The following is a 25,187-nucleotide window of genomic DNA, read 5'->3' as shown; positions in this document are numbered from 1 at the left end:
TTTAGAGGCCTCCATACCCCTTCAGTCAACTCTGGTAATCTAGCAATATTAGCATTGAGGTAGAGATATCTTCACTATTCGGCACAACCAACAAGTTGTTGAGCTATGGTGACTCAGAATGATGTGCCGCCCTCGACAGTCTGGAGCCCTTTCGCCTGTTAGTAAGTTGCCATATACTGAGTTGTTCTGCATTTAACAAACCATGTATATACTCTGTGCACGCTTAACCTTTTCCTGGCATGTTTATACCCAAATACTTGGTATTCAAATGGTACCCAAACAATGATTGGCTTACGATTTTAGGTGTAGCCCAGAAGTGACTGGTGTTGTTTTAATCGCATTGCCACATGGAATTTTTGTGGGCTGAGTGTTGTCTATCTTTGTGTGCATATTTGTTGTGTTTGTCAGTCTACTCTCTACTCTCATCGCCTCTTTTTCTTCTATTTTTGATCATCCTCCTTCCTCTTCATCCTTCCATTACCTCTATTACCGCCATCACTTCTTTATTTGCCCATTTATTATTGTTGCTATCGCTCATCATTATTATATGTCTGTTTGTCTGTCCTTAGATTGTATTCTCTTTCCTCTTTCTTTTTCATCTCTTTCAACAAACAAGAACAGCCCCGACGAAAGCTTCTTGGCTACTGTATCCATATCCTTCGTCAATATACCAAACTAATAGCTTAGAATCATGACACTACCACTACGGCAGCACTTACAACTACGGCCACAGGCACAATCACAACCACAACCACCATTATTATCATTACTGGCGGTTATTCAAATATCTTTATGTTTCGTCTTTGTGGTAAATGCTGTCCCTGCACCACCCCCAATATCGCCTGGACCTGTTCAGCAACCTCTTTTATTCAGTTCTGCCACAGTATGCTCAGGCTCTAATGATGAAGCCTGGATTGTAGGAGCCGACAAAGGCAAATTGACATTTGTTAAAATAGTTGGATCAGAACCTCAGCTGCCTGCGTTCAAACCAGCCGAAGCATTTGATATCAACGAACATTTTAATGGTGGAAAATGCATCGTCATCAACCCTACGACCATCTATTATGTCGCTGACAGTCATATGGGATATCTCTCTATTAATACTAATGGCTCTAGTACATGGCATGATTGGGCAGGAGGGAAGATATCGCAGCTCGATGTCGCCGAGTTTCGATACCCCATTTTAGCCCTTGGCTACGATGCAACTTCCTCTATGATACTCGCTACTGTCAATGGAGACAACAACGTACGAAAGTGGGACGTTAGATCAACGAATACGATCGGCCTTGCTTCGTTGTCAGAGTATGTCGAAATGATAAAATGCTATTTATTTCGGGACTAATTAAAAAAAATATCCTTAATACACTGTATGTCTCAACTGTTACTGAGAAGTTTTTTTTTTTTTTTTTTTTTCATATATTTATTGCCTTCAGGCTGGGTATTCCAGATTCAAAAAGGATTATCAGCATGACTATCTCTTCAGGATCTGGAGCATCCTTTGTTTGGTTTTACTACTCTGACAGCAAGGCACAGTCGCAGCTTCTCAAAGTAAATCTTAACAGCAAAATGGACCAATCTCACTTCACTGTATCATCTGGGCAGGTCCTTGTGCCCCTGGCTGGCTCCAATGGCGTGGCTCTGCTTGGACCTATGGTAATTCTTGGATAAAACATCTGTTCTCATCCTATCCCCTTTGTACTGCTCATTTCCCTATTCATCCTCTGTTATCCTTACGCCTATTAATTTGCAATCACAACTTTTATTGTAGGTTGGATCTGGAAGCACAGACAACACGCTTGTATCATACTATATGTCTGACAGCAAGATATTCAACAAATCTATTCCAATTGACTCCAATACGTTACAGAACAACATGTTTATTGTTAAGGAATCAGAAATATCGCAGCTCAGCCCATCAGGTCCAACCATTTCTATCATTGGACGACCGGCATTACCGCCTGTTTCGGGAGCGCCTATTCCCCCTTCACCATCTGTAACAATACCATCGCAGGGATTGGATCCCAATGCAGATGAACATAACAGCACCAAGCTACCTATCATTCTTGGATCCGTTTTGGGGTTTTTAGCGCTCGTAGCTATCATCATAGGCTTTCTTGTGTACCGTAACAAAAAGACTAAGTACAAGCAAAAGAACCTTTTTCCTATCAAGACTGATGAGACCATGGTGCCCTTGGGATTGTATCACAATGACCGTAGTCTACCGGAGGTGCCACATCTATTGGAGAATGATCTACAGCGCTTGGGGTACGGAATACGGCCAGGCAATCGAGAGACCCAGTCAAAAAATACGAATAGTATCATTAACGCCAATCAACACAGTTCCATGGCCAGCTCGCAGTCGCATCTAGATGAAACTATCCCTGTTGAGGCTGCTCTTAAGCACCATCGCTATGATATGCATACGCCTCAAGGCTTGGCCCATTCTGTCTCTGTTAGCTCCACAACGTCCAATTTCGCCAGAAGAAATGGAAAAAGCGGCAAGCGTTTCGAGGAAAAGATTCAACTACAGGTTATTCGTTATGAAATCCAGGATGCGCATCTGATTAGTCCACACGGGCCGACAGGGCGCTTAGTTCTTGGAACATATCATGTTGTATCACTCCCCAGAAGCGCACGGTCGATCAAAGCCCAGGGCGGCGACTCTCAAGCACTGGCACGCTCAGGAACAGTGGTGGTACGTAGAAGCCGACTGGAATTTGAACGCGAACGTGGACGATCACCCTCTCCATCCCCTTCTACGCGACCATTAACCCCACTACGAGAGTTAGCAGAAGGTAGCTCAATGCTCTTGACAGATGCAGAGAATCAACACACTTTCGAAGCCGCAACATTAAAGTGGTACATGACTGAGATTCATTGGAAGCGCGAGGCAGCTTTGTTGAAGCATTTAAAGAGCCCGATATTTGTCATGGAACTTTTGGAGTCCTATTGTATCCCTGCACTTCAGAACCGAGCTAATACTTATCCGTTTATCAACGCAATGGGCGGATGCAGTAGTCTGCTCTCTGATCTGGGCCCTGTGAAGACAGCACAGCACGCTCGTGCAATTCTGCGATCCATTTCTGCTGCAGTGGATTGGTGCCACCGCCATGGAGTCGTACACCTAAATATTCAACCTGGAAGCTTCTTTATAGAGGATGGCATCGATCCAAAGGCGGAGGATGCACCCTGGAAACTCTGGGACTTTACATGTGCTCGTTTCATTGGAGAGCCTATTGGAGCGGTAGGAGGAGGAGGCAATGATCCTGAGTTATTACCGATGCCTGTCCAACCACCACCTAATCATCTCAAGTCTGAAGCATACCCATATTTGGAACAGCAGCAGCTAGAGCAGCGCATGGACCGTATCGGCGGAAACCCACTTCCGGCAGCTTACACCGCGCCTGAATTGTTGGAAGCATGGCGTGCAGGCGATACAACATTTCCTGCGGAGGCAGTCATGGATACCTGGTCGCTAGGATGCGTGTATTATGAGATCCTCACAGGTGGCCGGCCCCTTTTCCAGACAGAATCGGATGCCTGGGCCTTGATCGGTGGATGGAATAATCAAAGTCCATGGACAGCTCGCAATTTTAGGGTACCATATCCTCCTGCGTCATCAGCATTTGTATCGCAAGAAACTATCAATGTTCAGGCAGGACTATCATTGGATAGTGTATTGGATACCAATACACCTTATGAGAAGAGTCAGATATTAGATCCCTCTGGATCGATCACACGACTTTTGCACGACATGATGAATGTCAATGCAGATGAACGCATTTCACTCGAATCCATCATGGAGCGGATATATTAACAAAACTTATTTTACTTTAAATAAAATTTTTTTTATTTATATTTTTTATTTTTTTTTTTTAAAGATTTACTAACACAAATAACAGTATAAGACTAATGGATCGATCACTCTGTATTCAGCTCGTCAATGACCTCTTTCCAAATATTACCCAGACGAACAAAATCATCGAGTTCTAGGTAAATCTGAGCGGAGACACGGGTCCACCATTGACCACCATGTTTGAAAGTAGGAGTGTAGATGTTATAACGGTCCATGAGAGTGTCCATAAAATACTGGACCGTGGCCTTGGGATGATCGACATTATTAAGTGGCAAACGGATGTTAACCATATTGGCGACCTGATGGTCATCAGGAGTGAGACTATTGGAGCCGAGGATATCAGCAACGATCTTGCCTCCCTGGATGGCCAATGCATGCGTGTATCCAATGATGGCATCTTCGCCAAATTGCTTACGAAAGGCAATGGCGGAGCTAATTGACATGAGTGATGAGTAATCCTGAGTACCTGCCCAAGAGAATTCGGCCTCGAAACCAGTCTTGTAATCAGCTGTGATAGATGTTGGGTGGATCAAATGTTGATGGCGCCTGGGGACATATAAGACAGCAGACCCTCTGACACTGAAGAGCCACTATTATGGCAAATTGATTTTCAGACAATATGAAGAAAAGAGAGATATGAAAAGAGCGGTGCAAACATGGAATGAGACATCATTTAAATCTTGACAGAACAAACTTTGGAATAAGTACAATTTTTTTCTTTACCTTGTGACAGTTGGTAATATAGAAATCTGGGTGAAGATCATTCAGATCGACATGAACCTGCCCAATCGAGTGAGCGCCGTCGACAAAGACCAAAATACCATGACTCTGCAACAATTCGACTAAAGGTTTAACAGGATGCAAAATAGAGGGTACGCTCGAGATCCAATCCACCATAGCTAAACGGATCCTTGATCCATCGTTTAACTGTTTATGAGCCAGGATGGCCTGCTCAACTTTATGAAGAATTTCCTGACCAGTGAGTGGGAAGGTGATAGGCACATCAATGACCTTGACATCATCATGAGAATCTGAAATATAACGAACAGTCTTCTCAACTGAGATATATCCAGTCGAGAGTTGTAGGATCCTATCACCGGGTTGAAATTGAAGCGAGCGCAAGATGGTGTTAACGCCAGCAGTAGTGTTCGTCACCAAGGCCAAGTCATCTTTGTCACAGTGAATCAACTCTGCAAGCTCTTCACGGATCTTTGTCAACGCAGGTTTCAGCTCTCGACGCATCCAACGATCTATAGTTTTTTTATGATGTTTGTTTTTACTATGGGAAAATGCAGTATCGTGGGAAAAATAATAATAATAATCAATTGACATATGCTTGCTATGCTTGTCGTACCTGGATCCTTCTCTGCATGTTGATGATAAGCAATCATTGCATCCTGAACAACCTTTGGGAATGTTCCTAAAATAAAAATAACATGTGACATTTTTATCGATCAATAAGGCATTTCTTATGTTCAATTGCAACGTATGCTAATACACATACCAAAGGAACCATGATTGAATTGAGTAAAGTTCTCAGGAAAGAGAAAGCTCTTGCGTAGCTTATGGCCAAAAGGGCCAGGGGCGCCAGGTGTAGGCAATTCAGGTGAAGATTGAGTCATGATTGATTGGCAACGCAATGTAATGTCAAAAGGAATGAGGAGCAAGAGTAAAAGCAATTGAGAAAGGGGCGTTAAATTTATAAATTTATAGATCCAGGACAGATTTCAATCCCTCCGCTAAACACTAAAGGCAATCATTCAGTTGAATAATAAGACCAAGATCGTGAACAACCATGACCTTCTCTGCATTATCTGTCATTTGTTTTGTCACCAAAAACCGCTTTTTCTTGTCGACTTTAAACCATTTAAACAAATTGCTGCGCTGTCCTCATGAAAACATGCCATACAAATCAAGCCAGACGGCGTCTCTATTTTTTAATCCAGTAACAAAAGAGTCACCACGAAAAAACTTCCCACGCTCTGATCGATCAACCACATTATCTCAACATCGCCTATTAGCCATTAGCCTTCTGCATCGTTTATAATTGCTTGTCTATGCCCAGCAACACCTTGGATCTCTTCTTGAAAGTTGCACTTGTAGTGTTGACACAGTTGATCGTACTGATAGATAGATGAATGAGCTATTTGAACGGATATCGAGTGCATCAGAAGGATAGATGGCGCAAGCATATTATGAATTGATTGGGTTGTAACAGAACGTTTCTCACACCTCTTACCACAGCACATAGAGATACAACAGCTTCCACAAGATCTCTGTCCCCCTTTTTCTTTTATCCTTTTTTTTTGGCATCCTATACAGCACTTGTAACAATCTGAGATGGATTAGCTGCTCCTGAAGTAGCAGGTTTTGGAAAGGATTTGAATCATTCATTGGTCCTTCTACCATAACCATAGCAGGATCACTTCTCGTTAAATCCTCCTCACTTTCCCTTAATGATGGTCGTCTGCCATATCCAAACTACGATTTGCTGACAGGCTTCTCATGATACATGAGCTTCGCTATAACATCAGCCAATTCAATCAGCCAGACGAAAATAAATAAATAAAGTAAACATGGAGCAGGCTCATTGGTGCAGTGACCCATAAATGTCTATCTGACTATCTGACTATCTGACTATCTGACATCTGGTAAAAAATGAAGGAAAAGTATGCCTGTAAAATAAATAAACAATTTAATGAATCTAGGCTTGCGTCCAAACATTTGGATATCAGCTCTAAATATGCATGGCTGCGCTGCTGTATCTGTCATGTTGTTACGCGTTTTTTAAGTTTTTTAAGTTTTTTTTTTTTTTTTTGACAGACTTGACTCATGTGTTCCAAGTGGTTGCCTCAGAAGATATAAAAAGGAGAGGAAGCTTACACACAGATCACATCCACATTTTTCACGACGCACTACAATCCACAGACACAAACACAAAAGAAACAACAATCTATATCATGACTAACGATATTTCTCCCATATCTAGCCCTACTATCGACAACAAGGAGCAAGACGACACATGGTCTTCTCAAAAGTATGTCAAGAATGCATCATTTGTGCCCGTGCTCGGTGCTCCTGTCGTCAAACTCTTGGATCCTCAGGCTCACGAACGAATCCTTGACTTGGGTGCCGGAGATGGTGTCTTGACTATCGAGCTTGAGAAGAAATGTAAATCGGTCGTAGCAATCGATTCAAGCTCTGACATGATCAGAGCCGCTGCCATTATTGGATGCCAGGACGCGCGAGTGGTAGATGGACACGACCTTGTTGATAATGCGCTGGCAAACGGAGACTTTGATGCTGTCTTTTCCAATGCAGGTACAGTATATATAATATATACACTTATAAAATAAAAAAAAGACGCTATAGTAACACATTTTTGTTCGGGGATCTATGACTTTTTAGCTTTACATTGGATGAAGAAAGATCCAGTACGAGTTATCCAAGGCGTTAACAAGTCTCTCAAAACTGGGGGCCGCTTTGTAGCCGAGATGGGTGGCCACATGAACGTAGCGGAAGTCCGTGGAGGCCTCCATGCTGCATTGAAGAAGCGTGGGATTAATAATCCAGAACAGTATGATCCATGGTTCTTCCCTGGTGTCAACACATACAAACGCATGTTGGAAGAAAGTGGGTTCCGTGTTGACTATATCGAGTTGATCCCTCGCTTGACCCCTTTGTCGACCGATGTGGCGGGTTGGATTGATACTTTTGGATTTATGTTCATGAAACCATTTGAGAACAATGAGGAAGAGAAGAAGGCCATTGCTCAGGAGGTACAAAATAACCTAACTTTTTCGCAGGATGAAGGCGTATGGCATATCATGTATGTCCGCCTTCGCTTCAAGGCTACCAAGATCAACTAGCTCAACAAACAACGGGCCCACTAGTAGAGGAAGGGAGTATAAAGAAACATCACACCAAAACTCTATAACATAAAGATCACAAAATAATGCAACAAATTCATGTCTTTCTTTCCGTATTGCTTATGGTAATATTAATAATAAATATAAACACATCTACATGAGTATGAAAGGGACAAGAAGGGAGAGAAGGGAGGGGATGAGGAAATAAAGTATTCATAATGTCCATCAAATCTTTCATGCTTTGCCCAGACAAAGACGCTGTCGTTTCCGCCTTTCCATCGACTTGATCGCTCTCTTGATCTCGAACTCATGGTCAAGGATGCACTTGAACTGATCAATGGTCAATGAAATACCCTTTCTGCCGGGCTTGGCTATCCCCTCCTTACTGTAAAAGTGCTCACGAATGTCTACCAGGGTCTGATTCTGCCATTTGTGGACCGTGAGCCTTCTCTTTGGACCGAGCTATTTACACAAGGTGAGTCGGTAAAGAATTCGATTAGGATTATTTTACCTACCCAAGGCATAAAGAAAACTGATTTGATCATGGGTATAGATATATTCGATTAATATTATGGTCCCCAGTAGCTATCCTTGCCTCAAAGAACCTTTCACCTCGTTCATTCTGCATAGTGGGCGATACCTACAAACAGTGTTTCCGAAAGAGCCGCCATAATGTGGTTAAATTACGAATTTTGAAAGCGCTTTTTCTTTCCTTTTATTAGCACACACCTTCTTGGTCCTGCCTTTAATAGTGGAAATGGATCTTGAGCATGAAGGCGGCCTCGGGCCCAAGGAAAGAGCGACTTGCTCAAGATTTATGTAAAAGTCATCAAAACTCTCGGTTTTAATAAACTGCCCATCAACCTGTAAATCAGTTGAAATAAAACAACCGTTAATTCCTGTATGCGATCATGACATTGATGTTTTCATATTAAACTAGAAAGAAAAAAAAAAAAAAGAATTGCTTGACCTCAAAGCTACAAGTGCCCTGCTTAAATTCCTCACTATTCGGACCTCGTAAGGTAAAGTCGCGTCTTCGCTTCTCGTCGGACATTTGGTACAAATATTTGTATTTCGATTGGTGTCAAGTGCTATTGAATAATAGAAGGATAAAAAATAAAGAGAAAAGTAGAATGTTTGTGGATCTTTTTATACACGATCTATTTGTCACTGATAACCTTTTTTGATTGCTGTGGATCCAAAAGGAAGTAAAAAGGATAAAATTAAAAATTAAAAATAAACAGTAAAAATAAAAATGCGTAGTTATGAGAAATGGAAATTTGGTTAATTGGAGGTAAGCAAATGTGGCCTTGTTTGTGTTGTTGCAAACATTCTTGAGCGCGAAACAAAAGGAGTTGTTGCGTATCATCTCGCTTGCATTTGTTGGTTATCCACACTTACAATGCCTCTCGTCCAGAAAAAAATATCACCACAGTTCATGCCGTTGAAATAGCCTTGAATTGTCGACAAGTGTTGTGGTTATTCTGCATGAAGTAACGCCCAACGTTTCAAGGAGAGGCAAGTTTTTTCTGCAAATTGCTCTTTTTCATTTTTTTTTTTAATTTATTAATTTATTATTCTTCTTCGTTTGTCTTTATTTTTTTATTTTATTTTATTTTTATTACATAGCACGGCCAGACTCGCGGCGTTCCTGCTGTTCACGTCTGCGCCAGAATTCCGCTTCAGAGTCGACTGCTTCACGATCCATCTCGCGCAGCTTCTCTCCCGCTTTGTTCAGGCCCTGGTGGACCTCGCTCTCTATATGGTCCAACTTCTTCTCTGCGCCTTTGGCCCGTGCATTCCACCAGCCCTTGCTCTCTGACACTGCTTCGTTCACTTGAGCCTTTGTATCCTTGGCCTTGGCATCCATTTGTTCGGACTTTGTGTTCCACCACTTCTTGCCTTCTTCAGCCGCCTTTTGGCCCGTACGTTCTGTACTGCCACCAAAGACAGCCTCCTTCAGGTGTTCAACGCCGTATTGGATGTCTTCTTTGGTCTGACGCAGGTCTTCACGGATATGATCCACAAGACCATGCTCATTGGCATTCGTGCGTACGTTCTCGCTGTAGCCACCATGTTCATGACCATGTGCTGCGGTGTGAGTAGAAGACATTTGCTCGCGGCCAGGCGTGGCAGCATCGATGACATTGTCATACGCCTTTTTAGCAGTCTCATTCATTTTTTTGCCTGTCTCTGAGGCGCGGACTTTGACATCTCTTTCAGCCTTCTTAGCGGCAGCCTCAACGTTGATTCCAACTTCGCTAGCTCTGTCCGCGGCACTGGAGGATGATGACGAACCAGGGGACCACCACGAGCGACGTTCGGCATTGGCCTCACTCGAGGCTGCTTTAGTAGTCTGGCTAGTTTCCGGTACATGCTCATCGTTGTGGTGCTTAGAGGAACTTGAGGTGGATGACTTGGATGACGACCATGGCCAACTCCAACCGGACGAAGTAGAGGCCTTGGAATCGTGCTCGGCCACACGCTTGTTTTCTGCCAACAGAGTTTCTGCACGCTTCTTTGTTTCCGCTGCAGTGGTCTTTTCATCCTTGAGTCTCTGCTCCTTTGCCTGTTGTTCCTCACGTGCCCGGATTTCTACTTGTGCCTTTTCTTTATTCATTCCCAGGCGAATCCTTTCCTCGAGTTCGCGTGTATTGCGCTCAACCTCGAGCTTCTCGGCCCTGACTTTGGCCTCGAGGGCGGCTTTGGCTTCACGAGCATTCTTCTCTGCCAGGGTGGTCTCATGGATGACGCGGTTGTGAACTTCCTTGGCTGTTAACTCTGCCCTTTCCTTCTGCTCACGTGCCCAAGCCTCCGCACGAGCCTTGAGTGAGCCTGCAGCCTTCTCCGCAGCCATCTTTTCCTGCGCAACGCGGTCCTCTACTGCCTTGGCTGCCTTCTCAGCCAGCATTCGTTGCTCATTCTCCCATGCCTCGGCTTTAGCCTTAACATCTGCAGCTGCACGTTCAGCAGCAGCCTTTTCAGCCGCAAAACGGGCCTCCATATCTTTGGCAGCTCGCTCGAGCGTTGCCTGGCGCTCACGTAGGAGGATATCACTCTGTGCCTTGGCTCGGAGAGCTGCTTCCTCTGCACGACGTCTAGCGTCTGCAGCAGCCCTTTCGAGAGCAGCCTGTTCACGGGCTAGGTTATCAGCAAGATCAATGGCGGCCCTTTCGGCAGCCTGCTTAGTTTCCCAGACCAAAGACTCGGCCTTGTCCTTGAGAGAAGATAGCTCATTAGCAGATGCTCCTTGGCGGCTCCACCATGAGGTACGGCCTAGAGAACTGCCATTAAAGCTGCCAGGGTAGTTGTAATAATTGGCATCGCGAACATTGGCAGTACCGACCTCTTCCCCGTTGGTCCAGTACTCTGGCTCTCGTGGATGGACCAGCATGTATGCGTCGCGCTCGATTCTGGACTCCAAGTCAGCTTCATCGGCTTTTGGGCTAGTAGCGGTGGAGGCATGGCTATTAATGTCCCTGTTATCTAAGAGGCCATCCATATAGCTATCGCTAGAAATGTAGGTCGAAGCGTTCTTGTGGGCATGCACTGCGACGTTGTCCTTATCAGACTTGGAGCGGCTTGACCAAAACGGCTTATGCTTGTCAGAAATATGAGAAGCCTTTTCAGCAACTATTTCTGCCTCCTTGTAGAGACGTTCCTTTTCAGCAGCAGCTTCTTTGGCGGCCTGTTTCTCCCACCACTGGTCTGCATCCTTGACTGAGGCCTCCAACTTCTTATCCACAATCTCTTTCTCTTCTGAAACCCAGTCCTTCGTCTTCTTGGCTACATCTGCAGCTTTGTTGGAAACGTCTTCAGCTGCCTTTCCAGCATCATGAGCCTTGTCCTCTACCCAAGCTTTAACATCTTTGGACTTCTCCTTGATATCTTCAAACTTCTCGCCAGCTTGCTTGGAGACATCTATGGTCTTTTCTCTGACCTCTTCGTACTTTTCACCTGCTTGCTTGGATATCTCCTTGGTCTTGTCCTTGAGCTCATGGGCCTTTTGTCCTGCTTCGGTCGAGGTCTTGTTCCACCAGTGTTTAACTTCCTTTGTTGTCTCTTTGGCTTTTTCTCCAAGCTCTTTGGCCTTCTCGTCGACTTCAGTCGAGGTTCTATCCCACCAATGCTTGGCCTCTTTCGCAGCCTCTTTGGCTTCTTGAGTAACTCCTTTGGCTGTACCCTCGAGCTCTTTGGCCTTCACTTTGGCCTCGGAGGACTTTTCGGTCCACCATTGTTTAGCCTCTTTGGAGGCCTCCTTGGTCTTTGCCTCCAACTCATGGGCTTTCTCACCAGCCTCCGAGCTCTTATCGTTCCACCAGCCCTTGACCTCCTTCTGGGTCTCTCTGGCTTGACTCTTCATATCTTGCAGCTTGTCCTCTGCACCATGCAACTTTTGATCCCCCCAGTGCTGGACTTTTCTGGCTTTATTCTTGACTGTCTCAGAAGTGTCCTCGACCGCACTACTTCCTCTGTGCTTGGTAGTGTAGAACCAAAACGGAGCGTTGCTTTGGACCTTTTGAGCTTCATTCTGTACATCATCGATGGTATCTTCAGTATCGTATGTATAACCACTCCGATGCTGTTGAACCTTACTGGCGGCATCATGGGCTTTCTGTTGGACCTTATCGGCAGCGTGCTCGACACGAGACTCCGTCAAAGGCCAAGCATCGCGCGCACGCGAGGCTAGCTCACCTTTGCGGGGATGGACGTTGGAGGATATGGGAGTAGCAAACGTCTCCGAGGAAGGATAGGAGGCCGATGTAGACCTTTGGCTTGTAAGATCAGGGTGTTGAGCGCAGGTCGACGTCATAGGTCCTCCACCAATTGAGTCGATGATGGAATGAGTGGTACTGGGCAAAAAGTATGCACCCGCAGCAGTGGCAAATGCTAATGGCGAGAACATGCGAATCAAAATGTTTCCTGAAATAAAATTTAAAATAAAAATTGTTTCGCATAAGTTTTCTTTTAGTTTATGTTTGACAAAAGACGTGTTCACATCATATACATCATTGAAAATAAACTTACTTTGACGGGCAACAAGAGATCCGGTGAGGCCAGCAAGGGCTACGTAGAGCAGGCCAGGCAAGAGCTCCTCTTCGTGTGAGATCAAGGATTGTTGCTGATGCATGAAGCGCTGCTCTTGAGGGGCGAATCTCTGCCGTTGCTGCTGCTGTCGTTGCTGCTGATAATGATAATGATGAGGATGAAGGCGTTCAGAGTCATACGACCGCACGTTTTCATTATCATCCTCGTTATAATTGCGATGGTAGTGATGACGAGGTCCATACTCGCGATCATCATACTGCTAACGCAAAAGAATCCATATTGAAAGAAAAAAAAAATCAATAAAACTGGCGAGTAACGAGAGTTTTTTTTTAACAATTTTTGGACATTGTCCCAATTGAATTTCGTTACATTGTATTCATCAGCATATACGGTCGTGTAAGAGGCAAAAGCGCCACCAGCAACTAGTCCTGCTGCTGTTGCGATTGTCATGGGCTAATTTTTTTTTTTTTTTTTTTTTTTTTGAAATAAAAGTTTTTTTTTACCATTAGCTTTGACAAAAATAGTGATATAAAACAGTTGCTTTGTTGCTTTGAGATATATTACGAATGAAGCAGCTATAAAATAAACATACACGCAATACTGGAGGAACCATGGTGATCGTCTTCTTTTTATGTAGACTTGAGACAATAATTCAGATTCAAATAACAAGGGTGTGGATCGGGAAAGAGGATGCCAAAAATGAAAGCACGCTTCAATGGCTGCTTTCTTTGATTATTAGACTGATCAATAGTTAATAGCAGTTATTGGTACGAAAGTATGCACAAGACAATGGAGTTTAGTATATACAGGCGTTGTATCTAGGGTGAGTGATTGAAGCAAGGAAGAACAAAAAGAGAGAGAGAGAAAGAGAGATAAAGGAAGAGAGAGATAAGGAAACAGATTGAATAGACATGTCGTTGGATATCATCATATCATCGCATTCATTGCGTGTCTTCTTTGACCAAGAGAAACTTGAGACCTATGATGCAACAATTAAATGCTTTTTTTTTCTCTGGAATGGCACGTGCCATACCTATCAAATTTGTAAATGCAAATGTGCTGTGCCCAGAGGATTAGGCTTGTCGCTCTTTTTGGTTAGTCCTTTTCAATTATAAATATTTTGTTAAGACCATTTATATTTGAAAAGGTCTAGCCAAAAGAGCGACAAGCTTGACCCTCTGGCTGTGCCCACATGTTGCTGGAAAATTTAGGAGCTGATTAAATATGTAAGAGGTTTGGTCTGTTTGAAGCCTGTCACTTCCGGCTTCAGATAGATAAAATAGTTCTTGAAGACAAATAAAGAACACAATACAAAAGACAGAACGAGAACAGTCAGTACTCCAATGGTTCTTGTGCAAAAGAAGGAACCAGTTTCCTGAACTGTTGCTCGTCAAATAGTTGGTGGTGAGCCCTCTCCACGTGACTAAAATAATCCAACATCAAGGAGCACTGCCACACTGGGGTAACGGGATAAAAAAAAGCAACAAAAATAATTCTTTGTTCCTTTTTCATCATGTCCAAGACAACCTCGTCTGATTATTTGAACAATCGTGCTCTTGAAGAGCTCTCGGAGCAGATCAAGGCAGTGGTTGCTGCTTTGGATATAGTACGTAGGCACTACAACCAACAGCAGAATCAAACCCAACTTTCTCCATCTCAACCCAGATTACTCAGCGACTCGACCAAGAAAGTAGCCGCTACCGCTAATAATTCATTCATTCAGCTTACTGGAAAGCAACATCCTCTCGTCCTGGGTATCTGGGCTACTTGTCCCTCCGAGTCAGACTTTCGCTCTACCCTTGGTCGCACCCTCATTGAACTCATCCAAGAGAAGCGCAAGCACGCTCGGGAACTCGAAATTGCGAGAGAGACAAGGAGGTATTTGGATGCAATAGCTAGACTATGAAAATAAAATTTAAGCACAAACCAACTTTTTTTTTTAAACACATTTCTCTTCCTTACACATCTCTCTTACACATGTCTTCTTCACTCATGTGACAACAATAAACAGCAGGAAACACAAAACATCCCATCACGATCTAGAATCAAGGCCATACAGGAAAAAGGAAAGAACGAAAGAAAAAAAAAAAAAAAAAAAAAAAAAAAAGATGCATCCATCATCCACTACGGTTGTAGTAATGGCCCTAGTGGCATTGAGTTGCAACATTTTCAAAGTTGAAGCACAGGACTCATCCTTAGCAGATCGCTCTCCTCCTGCCATGGGGCAACTAGTCAACATCATGTACTCGAGATCCGAAACTGAAGAACTCGGAACAGTCGATGCGCAGTTCAATACCTGTTTCAGACTTGAGGGTGCCAATAGAGCCCCAGCGGATTATGCCTATCTGACATTTGCACCCAAGAATGCCACGATCAATTTTTATACGGATGGAAACTGTCAGGATTTTACATATGGATTGTATGGATACTATATTGGGAACCCAGGTCCGGCCATGTCTTTCCGGTGGGTAGGATGGACTGAAGATGCTGTTGGCGTCTTGGTGGAGAAGGAACCCATCCATGGACAAGGAGATGCAGCACACGGTGGGGGAGTACCATCAACAGGAAATACGCCCCACCCAGATGGAAATGACAACAATAATCACAGTAACAATGGTGGAGGAGAGAAATCATATCTTTCAACATTCTTTGGAGCAATCGTCGGCAGCTTGATCACGTTGTTGGTAGGAGGAATTATTTTTTGGAGCACAGTACAGAAGGGAGTTGATGATAGCAAATTCAAGAGATTCATACCATCCCCTACTCGATTTAAAAGAGCAAGTCCTGGGGGCAGAGGTGAAGATAATGTCGGTGATCGTGATGATGATATTTTGTTGGCGACAAAGAACAGAGATGAAAATGCGTTTGAGCTCATTGGGGATGACGATGATGAAGATGAAAGTGAGGCGGATCACACGGGTAGTAGTAGTGAAGGAAGCACGTCCAGCCTCAGAAGACAGCAGCGGAAGCACTCGAAAGAGCCGAAAGAACAAAATGGTCGATACCAGAATGATGAACGGGTCTAGTTTTTACTGTAGAACATGCATTCAAAAAAAAAAAAAAAAAAAAAAAAAAAAAAGGGCTCAGAAATAGAAGTAATTCGCTTATCTCTTCGTTACTGTGTTTGTCAATGTTCTTTTTTTTTTTTTTTTTTTTTTTTTTTTCCTTTCCTTTCCTTTCCTTTCCTTTCCTTTCCTTTCCTTTCCTTTCCTTTCCTTTCCTTTCCTTTCCTTTTCTTTCCTTTCCTGACTGCTGTTCTTGTCAAGACAAAATCCAGCTTAGTCCAGAACAGACTCTAGTTTGTATTGTAGTCAAAAAAACATAGTTGAGAATGAGGAGCGTCAAAAGAATGAAAGAGAAGCGTAGATCCACCTTAGCGAAATGGTCTCCTTGGATCAGAATCAAAAGAGAGAAGAACGGGGGGCTCAGTGAGACAGGTTGAAAGAACAAATGGATCAGAGATATGTAAACTAAGAAATCCTTTCCATGCAGGTGATGATCAATCCTCCTCCGATTTTAAAGTGTTCGGAGTGGTTTCCTCGAAAGGGTTTGTTTCCGACTATGGAATCAAGGAACAAGATCTATTACACCTGTGACATGGGGGATAAATACAGTCAGAGTAGACAGAGAATAGTCGAATAGACAAGATATTTTCAATGCAAATAAATACGGACCCTCCAAATATGGGACTTGACACAGGAGCATAGACAATACAGCAAAGCAGAGGAGAGAGAGAGGGAGGCAGTGTTCGACCGTTGATAAAAATATGTTCGTGTGTATCTCTGTTCTGTGTTGCAGACAACCATCCAACTTGTGCTAAAAATATTAATCATCCATCTTCCCACATATCCTTCCTTCTTTCCTTTTATTCTTTTATTCTTTTATTCTTTTATTCATCCTTTTTATCATTCTTCCTTCCTTCCATCCACTCATTCACCCATCCATTTGTTCATCCCCTTGACCTGATCCAACCCTTTTCTCCATCTTTCTTCCTCTCATTCTTCCTCCACCCCTTGTCCTCTCGATCAACAGAAGACAACAACAACAACAACAACACATATTACAGCACTATGACCAATACAAGTTCACAACAACACCAAAGTAGGAAACCATGGACTACAAGGATGGCCCTGTCTACAACAATGGTCCTACTTTTGACTCTTCCAGCACTCCTCTCTGCTGCGCCAATCACACCTTTCACAAAACGTGATGTCAAATATATTGAGGATTCCGATCCAGAAATGGATTTGACCTATGAAGCCAAGGGTAGATATCTTTTAGCAAAACTCAAGTTGGATGAGTGTGCCACCCCTGCTCAATTCCAGCTCCCAAGGGAATACGATGCCATGACCACGGGGGAGCCCGAAATGGCTCTGAATTTCTATCTGGATGATCAATGCCAAGACTATGAATTTTCTCTCCAATCCGAGGTTCATGAGTTTGCAGGTGCTTTTGCAAGTATGAAGTACGTGGGCATGTTCTCGGATGTGAAACCTGGTATTTATGATGAACACGAACTCTCCAAGACTGCCTTGCCTCAAGGCGAACCTCAGACGACCAACATCATCCAGACACCACCCACAAATCAAGATGGAGCCAATGTGCCCAACGGACCCAACAACAGCAAAGACACTACTGACGGAGGCATTTCTTCTCCAGGATTCGCTGTTGGGATGGGCATTGTAGGCTTTTTGAGTATGGCTGGTATTGTCGCCTTGGGTGTGTTTCTCTACCGTAAACACAACTCCTTCGGAGGACAGAAGCGTGGAGGTGACGGTCGTGCATTCATGACCTTGAACGGTCAGGATGAGGACGATGATGAAACAGGCTTAACTGCGGGTGAAAATGGTCCTCACTCCTCTGCATTGATGCAATCTCGTGTCGCCGCCTCTTTTGATGATGAGCGTTTACCTGCTAGTCGATACCGCGACGAGGTATAAGAGAAAAAAAGATATACACTGGATACTATCAGACCCATTGTAACCTTCTATTCCCGCCTCCTAACACTAATATCCTTTTTTTTTTTTTTTTTTTTTTTTTTTCAATGCGTGAAATAGGATCATGCGAGCGACGATGAACAGGTAGAATTGGGTGCGTATGCTCAGAATCCAACTGGGCCAACTCAGTACCGTTCAGAACCAGGAACGCTTCCTCAAAATGCTCGTTCCCATGAGAAATAGTCAAATAAAATAAAGGAATAAAGCAATTTTTTATAGATCTGGCTAAATGTATTTTAATATTTATTTTTTCATATTTACTTTTTTATTTAAAACATTCTAAGAAAACACTTTGGTCCTGCTTATGTTTTCTTTGTTAAACATGAGCACCAGGAACAGTGTTGCGGAGGTTGACAATGTACTCGAGCTCGTGCTTGAGCTCTCTACAAAAGTCGTCCATGTGTAAATCATTAGCATCCTTACCGAAAGGATTCTCAATCTCCGTACCAATACCCTCCATACCGAACAAGGTAAACGAGACAAGAGCCATCAGGGCAACGGTGTGCCAACCCAAGAGTTCGATGAAGGTGAAAGGCAAAGCCAAGCAGTAAAGGTACACAACTTGACGCAAGTGAATACTGTAGGCCAAAGGAATAGGCGTAAAGACAATACGCTCCATGTTGGTAAAGATATCCGTCATGCTGTTAATAGATCCCAACAAGTTTCCAATCAATGAGCTCTCAATCCTGCCTGCGCGCGACTCGCTGATGACCCAGAGCGAAAGAGCATAGGCAATCTCGAGGGGGAGCGACATCTGTCCATTGTCATTTCCAGAGTGGATTGTCCAGGGATCTTCGTTGTAGTGGCGGTGACGATCACCCAGAGCCTTGTCGTGAACCACCTTAATTTCCACATGGTCTGTTGCAGCACAGGGAACAAAGCCCTCAGGCAAGAGGTACTCAAGATCGTAGTAACGGACACCGAATTCCTGACGAAGATGATGCTTGACCGCAACAGCATAAGCCAACAACAAACGGATCACCAATACCTTCTCATGATCATCGCCATGGGGATCTGGAACGCCGTTATGAGGGGCCTTGGGATCACGAGGCAAGGGCTTGGGAGAACGACCAAACAGGTGAGCACCAATGGAAGTACTACCATTCGAAGAGGCAGAAGCAGCAGGGGGGGTATTTGAATTTGCAGCGGCCGTGAGAGAAACAGTGCTGGCACCACCAGGGGTGGCGCCAGGAGTGTGGCGGGTCTCCTTCATACCGACCCAGATCATGCGCGAGAAATTACGGATCTGGACATCGAGAGCAGACCAGAGCTTACGACCTTCCCAGAAACGATCATATGCAGTGTTGGTACGGAAGGCCAAAATCAAACCGACGACCACACCCAGAGCAGGGGCTAGATGTCATATAGAATGATCATAAATGTTGTGATAATGATCGATTGATGTTATTGTAGTAGTGATCAGTATTATTATGAGATAAAAAAAAAAAAAAAAAAAAAAAGAGAGAATGAAAGAGCGGTATAACAAGCGATTAGTTAGTTTCTCTTGATAATCTGTTTGTCAATTCTCCTTCCCAAGGCTGTCTTTCTGCCATTGGACGTAAACAAAAGATGGGAGATAATCTTACCAATAACACTAGGGAAGACCAGACGGAAGGGCAGGATACGCAGACTGTCAACGTACTGGATGGTGGCCGTGAACGAAGTGATGATCAGCACGTCTGTCAAGACAGTGGGGATGACCGAACCGCGAACACGGAGAGTATCTAATTGCCATTGACATCAGGAAAAAGAAAAATGAGAATGTCAGTCTTTCAGTATCCTAACGCGGGCACACAAATGTAACAACGAGACCAGTAACCAACAATTGCAGGGAACAAGATCCAGACATCGTTCTATTCCAACCAAGTCTTCTTTCTATTGTGCCTCTCCTTTCAGTTGACTGGATTCCAATCTTTTTTTTTTTTTTTTTTTTTTTTTTCCTCATCCAGAATGGTCCCTGTGAAGTTTTCACACACTAATTTTTTTTTTTCTTCCTCGGAATTTAAAAAATCCCATAAATGCAGTAATCACGGTTCCCCCTCACCCCTTCCATCGCCTCGCCTCTTTTTTTTTTTTTTTTTTTTTTTTTTGCTGATGTTTCCTCCCACGATTGTGGTAATCTCTTGGATTCTGCAACGATGTTGAAAAATAAAATAAAATAAAATAAAATATAGAAAAAACATTTCCTGTTGTCCAATTTTTTTTTTTTCCAGTTGTATCTGTATTAAACAATGTAAGCATTCTTCTTATCCTCCTCAACCACGCGAGGAATATAACGCAAAAATAAAATAAATAAAATAAGATAAAGAATGATCAGACCAATTTGTCCATTTCTCTTTTTTTTCTTTCTTTCTTTTTTTTTTTTTATACCTGGGTAGGACCATCGAGCCCTGCGATAGTATTCTGATGGTCTCCTGAAATAATTATACATGGTGGCTACTGTTGCTTCTCTTGTATCAGTAGTAACTCTTTCTTTAACAATTTCTTGATCGAACGGTCAGTCAATTGGATCGAATCGAGCCGGCAAAGATGTTGTTGAACAAAGAGAGAAGAAAAGAAAATATGGAGGATTAAGAGGGGTTGAGGAGTTGGGAACGGATGACCTGAAGTGAAAAGAAAAAAGAAAAGAAAAGGAAAAGAAAAAAGAAAAAAGAAAAAAAGAGATGAATGGTGATGATTATAAAATATACATGTACCTTGACTGCAAAAAGCAGGAAGGTTGTGAGCCCTTTACTCTTGATAAGAACAAAAGCTGCCAAAACGAGAATGGTCCGGACGGAAACAGACCAAGCAAATAGGAAATCAGCAAAATGAGAGCAATTACCTTCACCATCAATCCATTCAATGAAAGATGGAAAACTGTTCCTGTTTCTATGAACAAGATTTTTTTTTGGTTCCTAAAAAAGGCCCTAAATGTGATTGTAAACATTCAAATTAGCAAACACATGCATTAAACTGAAATCACCGATAGATTCTTTGTTTCTTTCAGCAACCGCAACCGCATGAACATTCTATGAATACTGAACTGAATGAACAAAGAAACAAAGGCAACGAGGATAAAGAAAAAAAAAGAATGCCAAAGACAAAGAAAACCATTGGCTTTGGCTGGGAACAAGTCAGAGGCTCCAGACCAGGCAGATAAAGCAACTTGACAACTTTTGGGATGAACACAGCAGTAAATGCTAGAGACTCTTTACACTCTCTGTGGATTATACATGTTCAGCTCTTCGCTGGTCAATCTTTCTATCAATCTTTCTGTCTTCCCCAAGCTCTGCATTGTTATAGGCCTGGTCAACTTGGCTTAAACGATAAAGTCGGAAACATCTGTTGTGTTCCTTTCAAGCCTGTCTATTTATTCATTATTATTCATGTCGAAGGTGGCCCTCTATTATACATTTTTAGTCTTTGCATCGAAATGAGCATGGGAAAGAACATTAATGATGATTTTTTTTTACTTTTTTATTTTTTAGTTTGCTGATATTGCTTTACCTCACCACTAACACGGGTTTTCATGTACTGTAGATGGACAAGATTCCAGCCCCCAGCCCACCTTATCTCTTCATCTTCAACTCAGCCTTTTTTAGTGTATAGTGAGTGTATAAATGGGATGACAATGACGCTGTTGTTTGAGACGTGTGTGTTTATGATGGTACTAGAAGGATCTATTGCCGAGCCCAAAGGACAAAAAAAAAAAAAAAAGAATCTCTTTGTCACCAAATCCATTGGTTCAAAATGATTTGTGGAAACAGAACAGCGCCTCCTCTTGAGTGTTGCTAAAAAGAGAGAGGAGGCGTAAAATAAAAAGGTCGTGTGCTCGCGTTCAACATGCTCAAGATGGACATGATCTAGTTCAAACCCTTTTTAACGAGAGCAAGACACTTTCCTTACCTAATCGGTCACCATCTTTGTCAACTACTCAAATATATACCAGTAGAGCATCCATAGAAATGTAAAAGTCGAAGAAACGGTTCGTTACCCCCAAGTCTCATTCACGCGCCTTTTTAATACTTCATACATGTATATATATCATTATTTATATATTTATTTATTTATTTATTTACAAATGCCAGACCTACATCACCTTGTGTGTCTTTTTCTTAAGGTATGTCTGCAACAGTAGATCTTTGCATTTTTCTACATGTACATGCACTCATGTACTTCAAACTTCTACAGTCACGGGATTTATGTGATCACAGTGGGCTCCTTGCGACCAGTGAATTCAGTCAACTTGCTAAGCTCCAACGCTACCTGAATCAGTGGTCGCAATGCATCCTGTGTCTTGTCCTGGTACTTGCTCGCGTCGGACTCATACTTCTCCACATACAGACGCACAGTCGCACCATGTGATCCCGTGCCAGACAATCGAATGATCAAACGCGAACCATCCTCAAAGATAATACGAACTCCCTATTGAAAATTAAATACAATGTTAATGCCTTGCCAGAAACATTGATAACGACCATCTTCAACCTATACCGAACTAAATAGCTATCCTGAATCGCTGCTTAGCTGCTTTACCTGTTTCTTAGAGACACTTCTATCAATAGGATCAGTGTACTCAAAGTCATCTCCATCCTTGACAACAAAACCATTACCAAGATCCTTGCCGATCAAATTGGCACGGTCTGTTGACACCAAAGACCGAAGACGCTCAACCATCTTGTTGGCGCCATCAGCATCAACTTCTTCATAGTCATATCTTTTTGTTCAAGCGTAAAAATAAAATAAAAAATAAAAAAAATAAAAGAATAAAAAAAAAAAAAAAAAAAAAAAAAAAAGTTAATCCATTGTATTTACACACACATATATTAAAAGCAAGTCCGCTAGTATGCATTACCTAGAAAAGAAGTTGCGTCCGTATTCCTTGTAATGAGCCAGGAGGATATCGTTGATGCTAGCGCGCTTGGTCTGGTTTGCAGCAGCAATAATGTTAAGCCATGCTGTTTTTTATCACCCAGAAAGTTTTTAAAAAAAAATAAAAAAAAAAAACTTGTTAACGGTTTTGGGAAGGCAACATACAAGACAATCACAACAGTAAGAATTTTGACTCACCAACAACGGCCCAGACACCATCCTTCTCACGGATGTGATCAGATCCGGTTCCAAAGGACTCCTCGCCACAGATGGAAAGACGGCCAGCATCCATAAGGTTACCAAAGAACTTCCATCCTGTGGGGACTTCAAAGTACTCATAGCCCTTCTTTTTGGCAACCAAGTCCAATGCAGTGCTAGTAGGCATGCTCCTAGCCAGACCCTTGATACCAGTGCGTTTAAAGTAAGGGATGGCATCGGCCTGAGCAGCAATGATGGCCACTGAATCTGATGGTGTAACAAAGGCGCCCTTGCCAATAATCATGTTACGATCACCATCACCATCAGAGGCAGCACCAAAGCTAATATTCTCCTTCTCAACGCGGTCCACCAATTCGTGAGCATAGGTCAAATTAGGATCAGGATGTCCACCATTGAAATCAGGTTTGGGGACGCAGTTCATGACCGAAGACTCTGGAAGGCCGAGCTCGTTGATAAAGATCTGTCGACCATAAGGACCTGTAACACCATGCATACCATCGAAGAGGACTGTGAAGTCAGGGTTGCTCTTCAAGAAGCTCTTGATGAGGTCGAAATCAAAGATCTCCTTGAGTAGGGCCAAGTAGTCAGCAACAGAGTCGACAATCTCGACCTCCAGGTTGCCAATGCGTTGAGTACCAACGTTCGACAGGTCCACCTAAAGCATTTTGTTTGAGAAGAGGGAAATTAAAAAAAAAAAAAAAAAAAAAAAAAAAAAACGCGTGAGAAAATACACAAGAATGTGGGACAAAAATGAGGTCAATGCGATTTCAATGAGACCCAATCACTCTAAACACCTGTTGAAGCTGTTGTGCTGAGGGGAGTGAAGTCAAAGAAAAGACGTGTAATGTTTACATACAGGATCAAGAGCGATCTCCTTGTAAGAAGTAATCTTTTGAGTGATTTCATAAATCTTTTCAGTGACGCTCTCGGGAGCAGGTCCACCATTGCTCATGTTGTACTTGATACCAAAGTCATTGTCAGGTCCTAAACACAAATGCAAGACAATAGAAAAAAAATAAAAAAAAGATTAGTGAAGGAAGGACGAACCTTTGGGGAGAAATAAAAACGAAACAAAGTAGAATAATGACAGTCCATGCTACAAAGTTTGAGGCGGGCTTTTTTTTTAGGACTTGTGGAGACAAGACTCGATAAGAAATTATTTTTATCTCGTCATTCAGATCCATTTTAGTCTTTTCTGTGTTTTCCTTGTGTAGCACTGACCATCCCCCAAAAAACTAAGTCGAGATAACGCAAAAATAAAGTAAAAAAAAAAAGGTTGTGGAAACAACCAATGGTGCTTTGCTGATATTCTATTGTTCTTTGCTGGGTCCAAAGAATTCATATCAGGCTGTGAGCGCTGTTTTTTTTTTTTTTTTTTGGGTAATGTGCAATAATAATAGAGCAATGGGTAAGAGCACTTGCCTCCAGGATTGTGGGATGCAGTCAAGAGGATACCACCTATAAAAATACATGTAAAATAAACGTTTGATATCAGTAATTGCATTGTGGAAAAAACAAGGACGTAGTTTTTTTTTTTTTTTTTTTACTCATCCTTGCTCTTCATGATCTCATTGTCGATCCGTTGACCTCTCCCGTTTCTTTTCTCCGTCTTTCTCAGGCTCAATGAAGGTAACGTATTACTATCCCGCCTTTTTTTTTTTTTTTTTTTTTTTAAACTTACCGGTAGCCTTGCGAAGGCGAATGAGATTTGAAGCAGCAGGAGTAGAGAGGATGGTGTTTCGACCGATGATGAGTTTAGAAACCTAATATTTGGAGGGTTGCATAGATCAAACCACCAGCTGGTTATTAGTACTTTGAAAATTTGCGCTTCTGAAGACCAAGACGATCGTGGTCATGTTGCTGGATAAAAGGATCGCGATTGACAAGAAGCAGAGGAATGCGGAGCTGAAGAAATACTCTCCTTTTCCCAGGAAAAAATAAAAAATAAAACATTGACATGGTATTGACATCATTTTGGAGTAACTTGGGGATATACTTGCCTCGTTACCAGCAGCGATACGGATGATCATTTGAACAGCATCTTGGGAGAAATAGCGCCCATCGCCTCCGACGACAAGAGTTGCGCCCTTTGCACCTGTGGGAATGGCTTCGAGAGTAGCCTGAATGAAGTTTTGAGTGTAGTGCTCCTGTTGGAAGACCTTGACACGCTTGCGAAGGCCACTTGTTCCGGGACGTTGTCCTTCAAAGGGTTTTGTTGGAATAGACTGAATGGAGGCCATTTGTGAAAAAAAAGTTGACGAATGTGGAATGAAGAAAAGAAAAAAGAAAGACGCGCGATGGGTCAACGGTGCAATTATATGTAATATGTCCAATGGTGTCGTT

General features: G+C 42.7%; 9 protein-coding genes across 9 annotated transcripts; 4 read left to right on the top strand and 5 right to left on the bottom strand.

Moving 5' to 3' along the window:
• The first annotated feature begins 414 nt into the window (after window positions 1-414).
• BCR41DRAFT_353634 (hypothetical protein) lies at window positions 415-3,823 on the top strand. The gene is made up of 3 exons (XM_022024195.1): window positions 415-1,302; window positions 1,434-1,653; window positions 1,769-3,823. Exons 1-3 carry the CDS (start codon window positions 692-694, stop codon window positions 3,815-3,817), a joined length of 2,880 nt encoding a protein of 959 aa, XP_021881524.1. The 5' UTR covers window positions 415-691; the 3' UTR covers window positions 3,818-3,823.
• Window positions 3,824-3,868: 45 nt separating this feature from the next.
• On the bottom strand, window positions 3,869-5,555 carry BCR41DRAFT_353633 (putative cysteine desulfurylase). Its single transcript, XM_022024194.1, has 4 exons — window positions 5,361-5,555; window positions 5,211-5,276; window positions 4,580-5,106; window positions 3,869-4,446 (listed from the first exon to the last, which is right to left on the bottom strand). Exons 1-4 carry the CDS (start codon window positions 5,476-5,478, stop codon window positions 3,922-3,924), a joined length of 1,236 nt encoding a protein of 411 aa, XP_021881523.1. The 5' UTR covers window positions 5,479-5,555; the 3' UTR covers window positions 3,869-3,921.
• A 1,207-nt stretch (window positions 5,556-6,762) lies between these two features.
• BCR41DRAFT_336579 (S-adenosyl-L-methionine-dependent methyltransferase) lies at window positions 6,763-7,927 on the top strand. Its single transcript, XM_022022034.1, has 2 exons — window positions 6,763-7,177; window positions 7,265-7,927. The coding sequence occupies exons 1-2, from the start codon at window positions 6,817-6,819 to the stop codon at window positions 7,723-7,725; spliced, it is 822 nt and encodes a 273-aa protein (XP_021881522.1). The 5' UTR covers window positions 6,763-6,816; the 3' UTR covers window positions 7,726-7,927.
• BCR41DRAFT_61827 (transcriptional Coactivator p15-domain-containing protein) lies at window positions 7,902-9,008 on the bottom strand. Its single transcript, XM_022030943.1, has 4 exons — window positions 8,696-9,008; window positions 8,455-8,589; window positions 8,321-8,365; window positions 7,902-8,187 (listed from the first exon to the last, which is right to left on the bottom strand). The coding sequence occupies exons 1-4, from the start codon at window positions 8,777-8,779 to the stop codon at window positions 7,960-7,962; spliced, it is 492 nt and encodes a 163-aa protein (XP_021881521.1). The 5' UTR covers window positions 8,780-9,008; the 3' UTR covers window positions 7,902-7,959.
• A 303-nt stretch (window positions 9,009-9,311) lies between these two features.
• On the bottom strand, window positions 9,312-13,713 carry BCR41DRAFT_386526 (hypothetical protein). Its single transcript, XM_022027800.1, has 4 exons — window positions 13,367-13,713; window positions 13,144-13,227; window positions 12,754-13,030; window positions 9,312-12,648 (listed from the first exon to the last, which is right to left on the bottom strand). Exons 1-4 carry the CDS (start codon window positions 13,385-13,387, stop codon window positions 9,347-9,349), a joined length of 3,684 nt encoding a protein of 1,227 aa, XP_021881520.1. The 5' UTR covers window positions 13,388-13,713; the 3' UTR covers window positions 9,312-9,346.
• Window positions 13,714-14,854: 1,141 nt separating this feature from the next.
• On the top strand, window positions 14,855-15,828 carry BCR41DRAFT_353628 (hypothetical protein). Its single transcript, XM_022024193.1, has one exon. It carries the CDS (start codon window positions 14,883-14,885, stop codon window positions 15,798-15,800), a length of 918 nt encoding a protein of 305 aa, XP_021881519.1. The 5' UTR covers window positions 14,855-14,882; the 3' UTR covers window positions 15,801-15,828.
• A 650-nt stretch (window positions 15,829-16,478) lies between these two features.
• Window positions 16,479-17,997, top strand: BCR41DRAFT_422173 (hypothetical protein). The gene is made up of 2 exons (XM_022030113.1): window positions 16,479-17,708; window positions 17,832-17,997. The coding sequence occupies exons 1-2, from the start codon at window positions 16,845-16,847 to the stop codon at window positions 17,952-17,954; spliced, it is 987 nt and encodes a 328-aa protein (XP_021881518.1). The 5' UTR covers window positions 16,479-16,844; the 3' UTR covers window positions 17,955-17,997.
• BCR41DRAFT_353625 (Bestrophin, RFP-TM, chloride channel-domain-containing protein) lies at window positions 17,992-20,432 on the bottom strand. Its single transcript, XM_022024192.1, has 3 exons — window positions 20,142-20,432; window positions 19,358-19,495; window positions 17,992-19,124 (listed from the first exon to the last, which is right to left on the bottom strand). The coding sequence occupies exons 1-3, from the start codon at window positions 20,200-20,202 to the stop codon at window positions 18,088-18,090; spliced, it is 1,236 nt and encodes a 411-aa protein (XP_021881517.1). The 5' UTR covers window positions 20,203-20,432; the 3' UTR covers window positions 17,992-18,087.
• Window positions 20,433-21,836: 1,404 nt separating this feature from the next.
• BCR41DRAFT_353624 (hypothetical protein) lies at window positions 21,837-25,139 on the bottom strand. Its single transcript, XM_022024191.1, has 8 exons — window positions 24,845-25,139; window positions 24,526-24,607; window positions 24,267-24,302; window positions 23,701-23,828; window positions 22,824-23,499; window positions 22,609-22,711; window positions 22,290-22,470; window positions 21,837-22,178 (listed from the first exon to the last, which is right to left on the bottom strand). The coding sequence occupies exons 1-8, from the start codon at window positions 25,082-25,084 to the stop codon at window positions 21,954-21,956; spliced, it is 1,671 nt and encodes a 556-aa protein (XP_021881516.1). The 5' UTR covers window positions 25,085-25,139; the 3' UTR covers window positions 21,837-21,953.
• Between the last annotated feature and the right edge of the window lie 48 nt (window positions 25,140-25,187).

The sequence above is a fragment of the Lobosporangium transversale genome (genome assembly GCF_002105155.1).
Source record: "Lobosporangium transversale strain NRRL 3116 chromosome Unknown BCR41scaffold_18, whole genome shotgun sequence".
In the NCBI taxonomy this organism is placed as follows: Eukaryota; Fungi; Mortierellomycota; class Mortierellomycetes; order Mortierellales; family Mortierellaceae; genus Lobosporangium; species Lobosporangium transversale.
This window is presented reverse-complemented; position numbering and strand designations above follow the sequence as displayed.

Bases quoted from the DNA above. Each gene is read 5' to 3' on its own strand.
- BCR41DRAFT_353634 (XM_022024195.1), top strand. From the start codon at position 692: ATGACACTACCACTACGGCAGCACTTACAACTACGGCCACAGGCACAA. The intron at 1,303-1,433 runs GTATGTCGAAAT...TATTGCCTTCAG, and splicing joins GGCCTTGCTTCGTTGTCAGA to GCTGGGTATTCCAGATTCAA. The intron at 1,654-1,768 runs GTAATTCTTGGA...CTTTTATTGTAG, and splicing joins TGGCTCTGCTTGGACCTATG to GTTGGATCTGGAAGCACAGA.
- BCR41DRAFT_353633 (XM_022024194.1), bottom strand. From the start codon at position 5,478: ATGACTCAATCTTCACCTGAATTGCCTACACCTGGCGCCCCTGGCCCT. The intron at 5,277-5,360 runs GTATGTGTATTA...TTTTTATTTTAG, and splicing joins ATTCAATCATGGTTCCTTTG to GAACATTCCCAAAGGTTGTT. The intron at 4,447-4,579 runs GTAAAGAAAAAA...TTGCCATAATAG, and splicing joins ATATTACCAACTGTCACAAG to TGGCTCTTCAGTGTCAGAGG.
- BCR41DRAFT_336579 (XM_022022034.1), top strand. From the start codon at position 6,817: ATGACTAACGATATTTCTCCCATATCTAGCCCTACTATCGACAACAAG. The intron at 7,178-7,264 runs GTACAGTATATA...ATGACTTTTTAG, and splicing joins TGCTGTCTTTTCCAATGCAG to CTTTACATTGGATGAAGAAA.
- BCR41DRAFT_61827 (XM_022030943.1), bottom strand. From the start codon at position 8,779: ATGTCCGACGAGAAGCGAAGACGCGACTTTACCTTACGAGGTCCGAAT. The intron at 8,590-8,695 runs GTCAAGCAATTC...ACTGATTTACAG, and splicing joins AGGGCACTTGTAGCTTTGAG to GTTGATGGGCAGTTTATTAA. The intron at 8,188-8,320 runs GCAAGGATAGCT...TTGTGTAAATAG, and splicing joins GAGGTGAAAGGTTCTTTGAG to CTCGGTCCAAAGAGAAGGCT.
- BCR41DRAFT_386526 (XM_022027800.1), bottom strand. From the start codon at position 13,387: ATGGTTCCTCCAGTATTGCGT. The intron at 13,228-13,366 runs GTATGTTTATTT...AAAAAAAATTAG, and splicing joins TGGTTCCTCCAGTATTGCGT to CCCATGACAATCGCAACAGC. The intron at 13,031-13,143 runs GTAACGAAATTC...TTGCGTTAGCAG, and splicing joins TATATGCTGATGAATACAAT to TATGATGATCGCGAGTATGG.
- BCR41DRAFT_353628 (XM_022024193.1), top strand. From the start codon at position 14,883: ATGCATCCATCATCCACTACGGTTGTAGTAATGGCCCTAGTGGCATTG.
- BCR41DRAFT_422173 (XM_022030113.1), top strand. From the start codon at position 16,845: ATGACCAATACAAGTTCACAACAACACCAAAGTAGGAAACCATGGACT. The intron at 17,709-17,831 runs GTATAAGAGAAA...TGCGTGAAATAG, and splicing joins CTAGTCGATACCGCGACGAG to GATCATGCGAGCGACGATGA.
- BCR41DRAFT_353625 (XM_022024192.1), bottom strand. From the start codon at position 20,202: ATGTATAATTATTTCAGGAGACCATCAGAATACTATCGCAGGGCTCGA. The intron at 19,496-20,141 runs GTATAAAAAAAA...AATGGCAATTAG, and splicing joins GGCTCGATGGTCCTACCCAG to ATACTCTCCGTGTTCGCGGT. The intron at 19,125-19,357 runs GTAAGATTATCT...TATGACATCTAG, and splicing joins GGTCTTCCCTAGTGTTATTG to CCCCTGCTCTGGGTGTGGTC.
- BCR41DRAFT_353624 (XM_022024191.1), bottom strand. From the start codon at position 25,084: ATGGCCTCCATTCAGTCTATTCCAACAAAACCCTTTGAAGGACAACGT. The intron at 23,829-24,266 runs GCAAGTGCTCTT...ATTTGTGTTTAG, and splicing joins TGCATCCCACAATCCTGGAG to GACCTGACAATGACTTTGGT. The intron at 22,179-22,289 runs GTAAAGCAGCTA...AATTTTCAATAG, and splicing joins GAAGTGTCTCTAAGAAACAG to GGAGTTCGTATTATCTTTGA.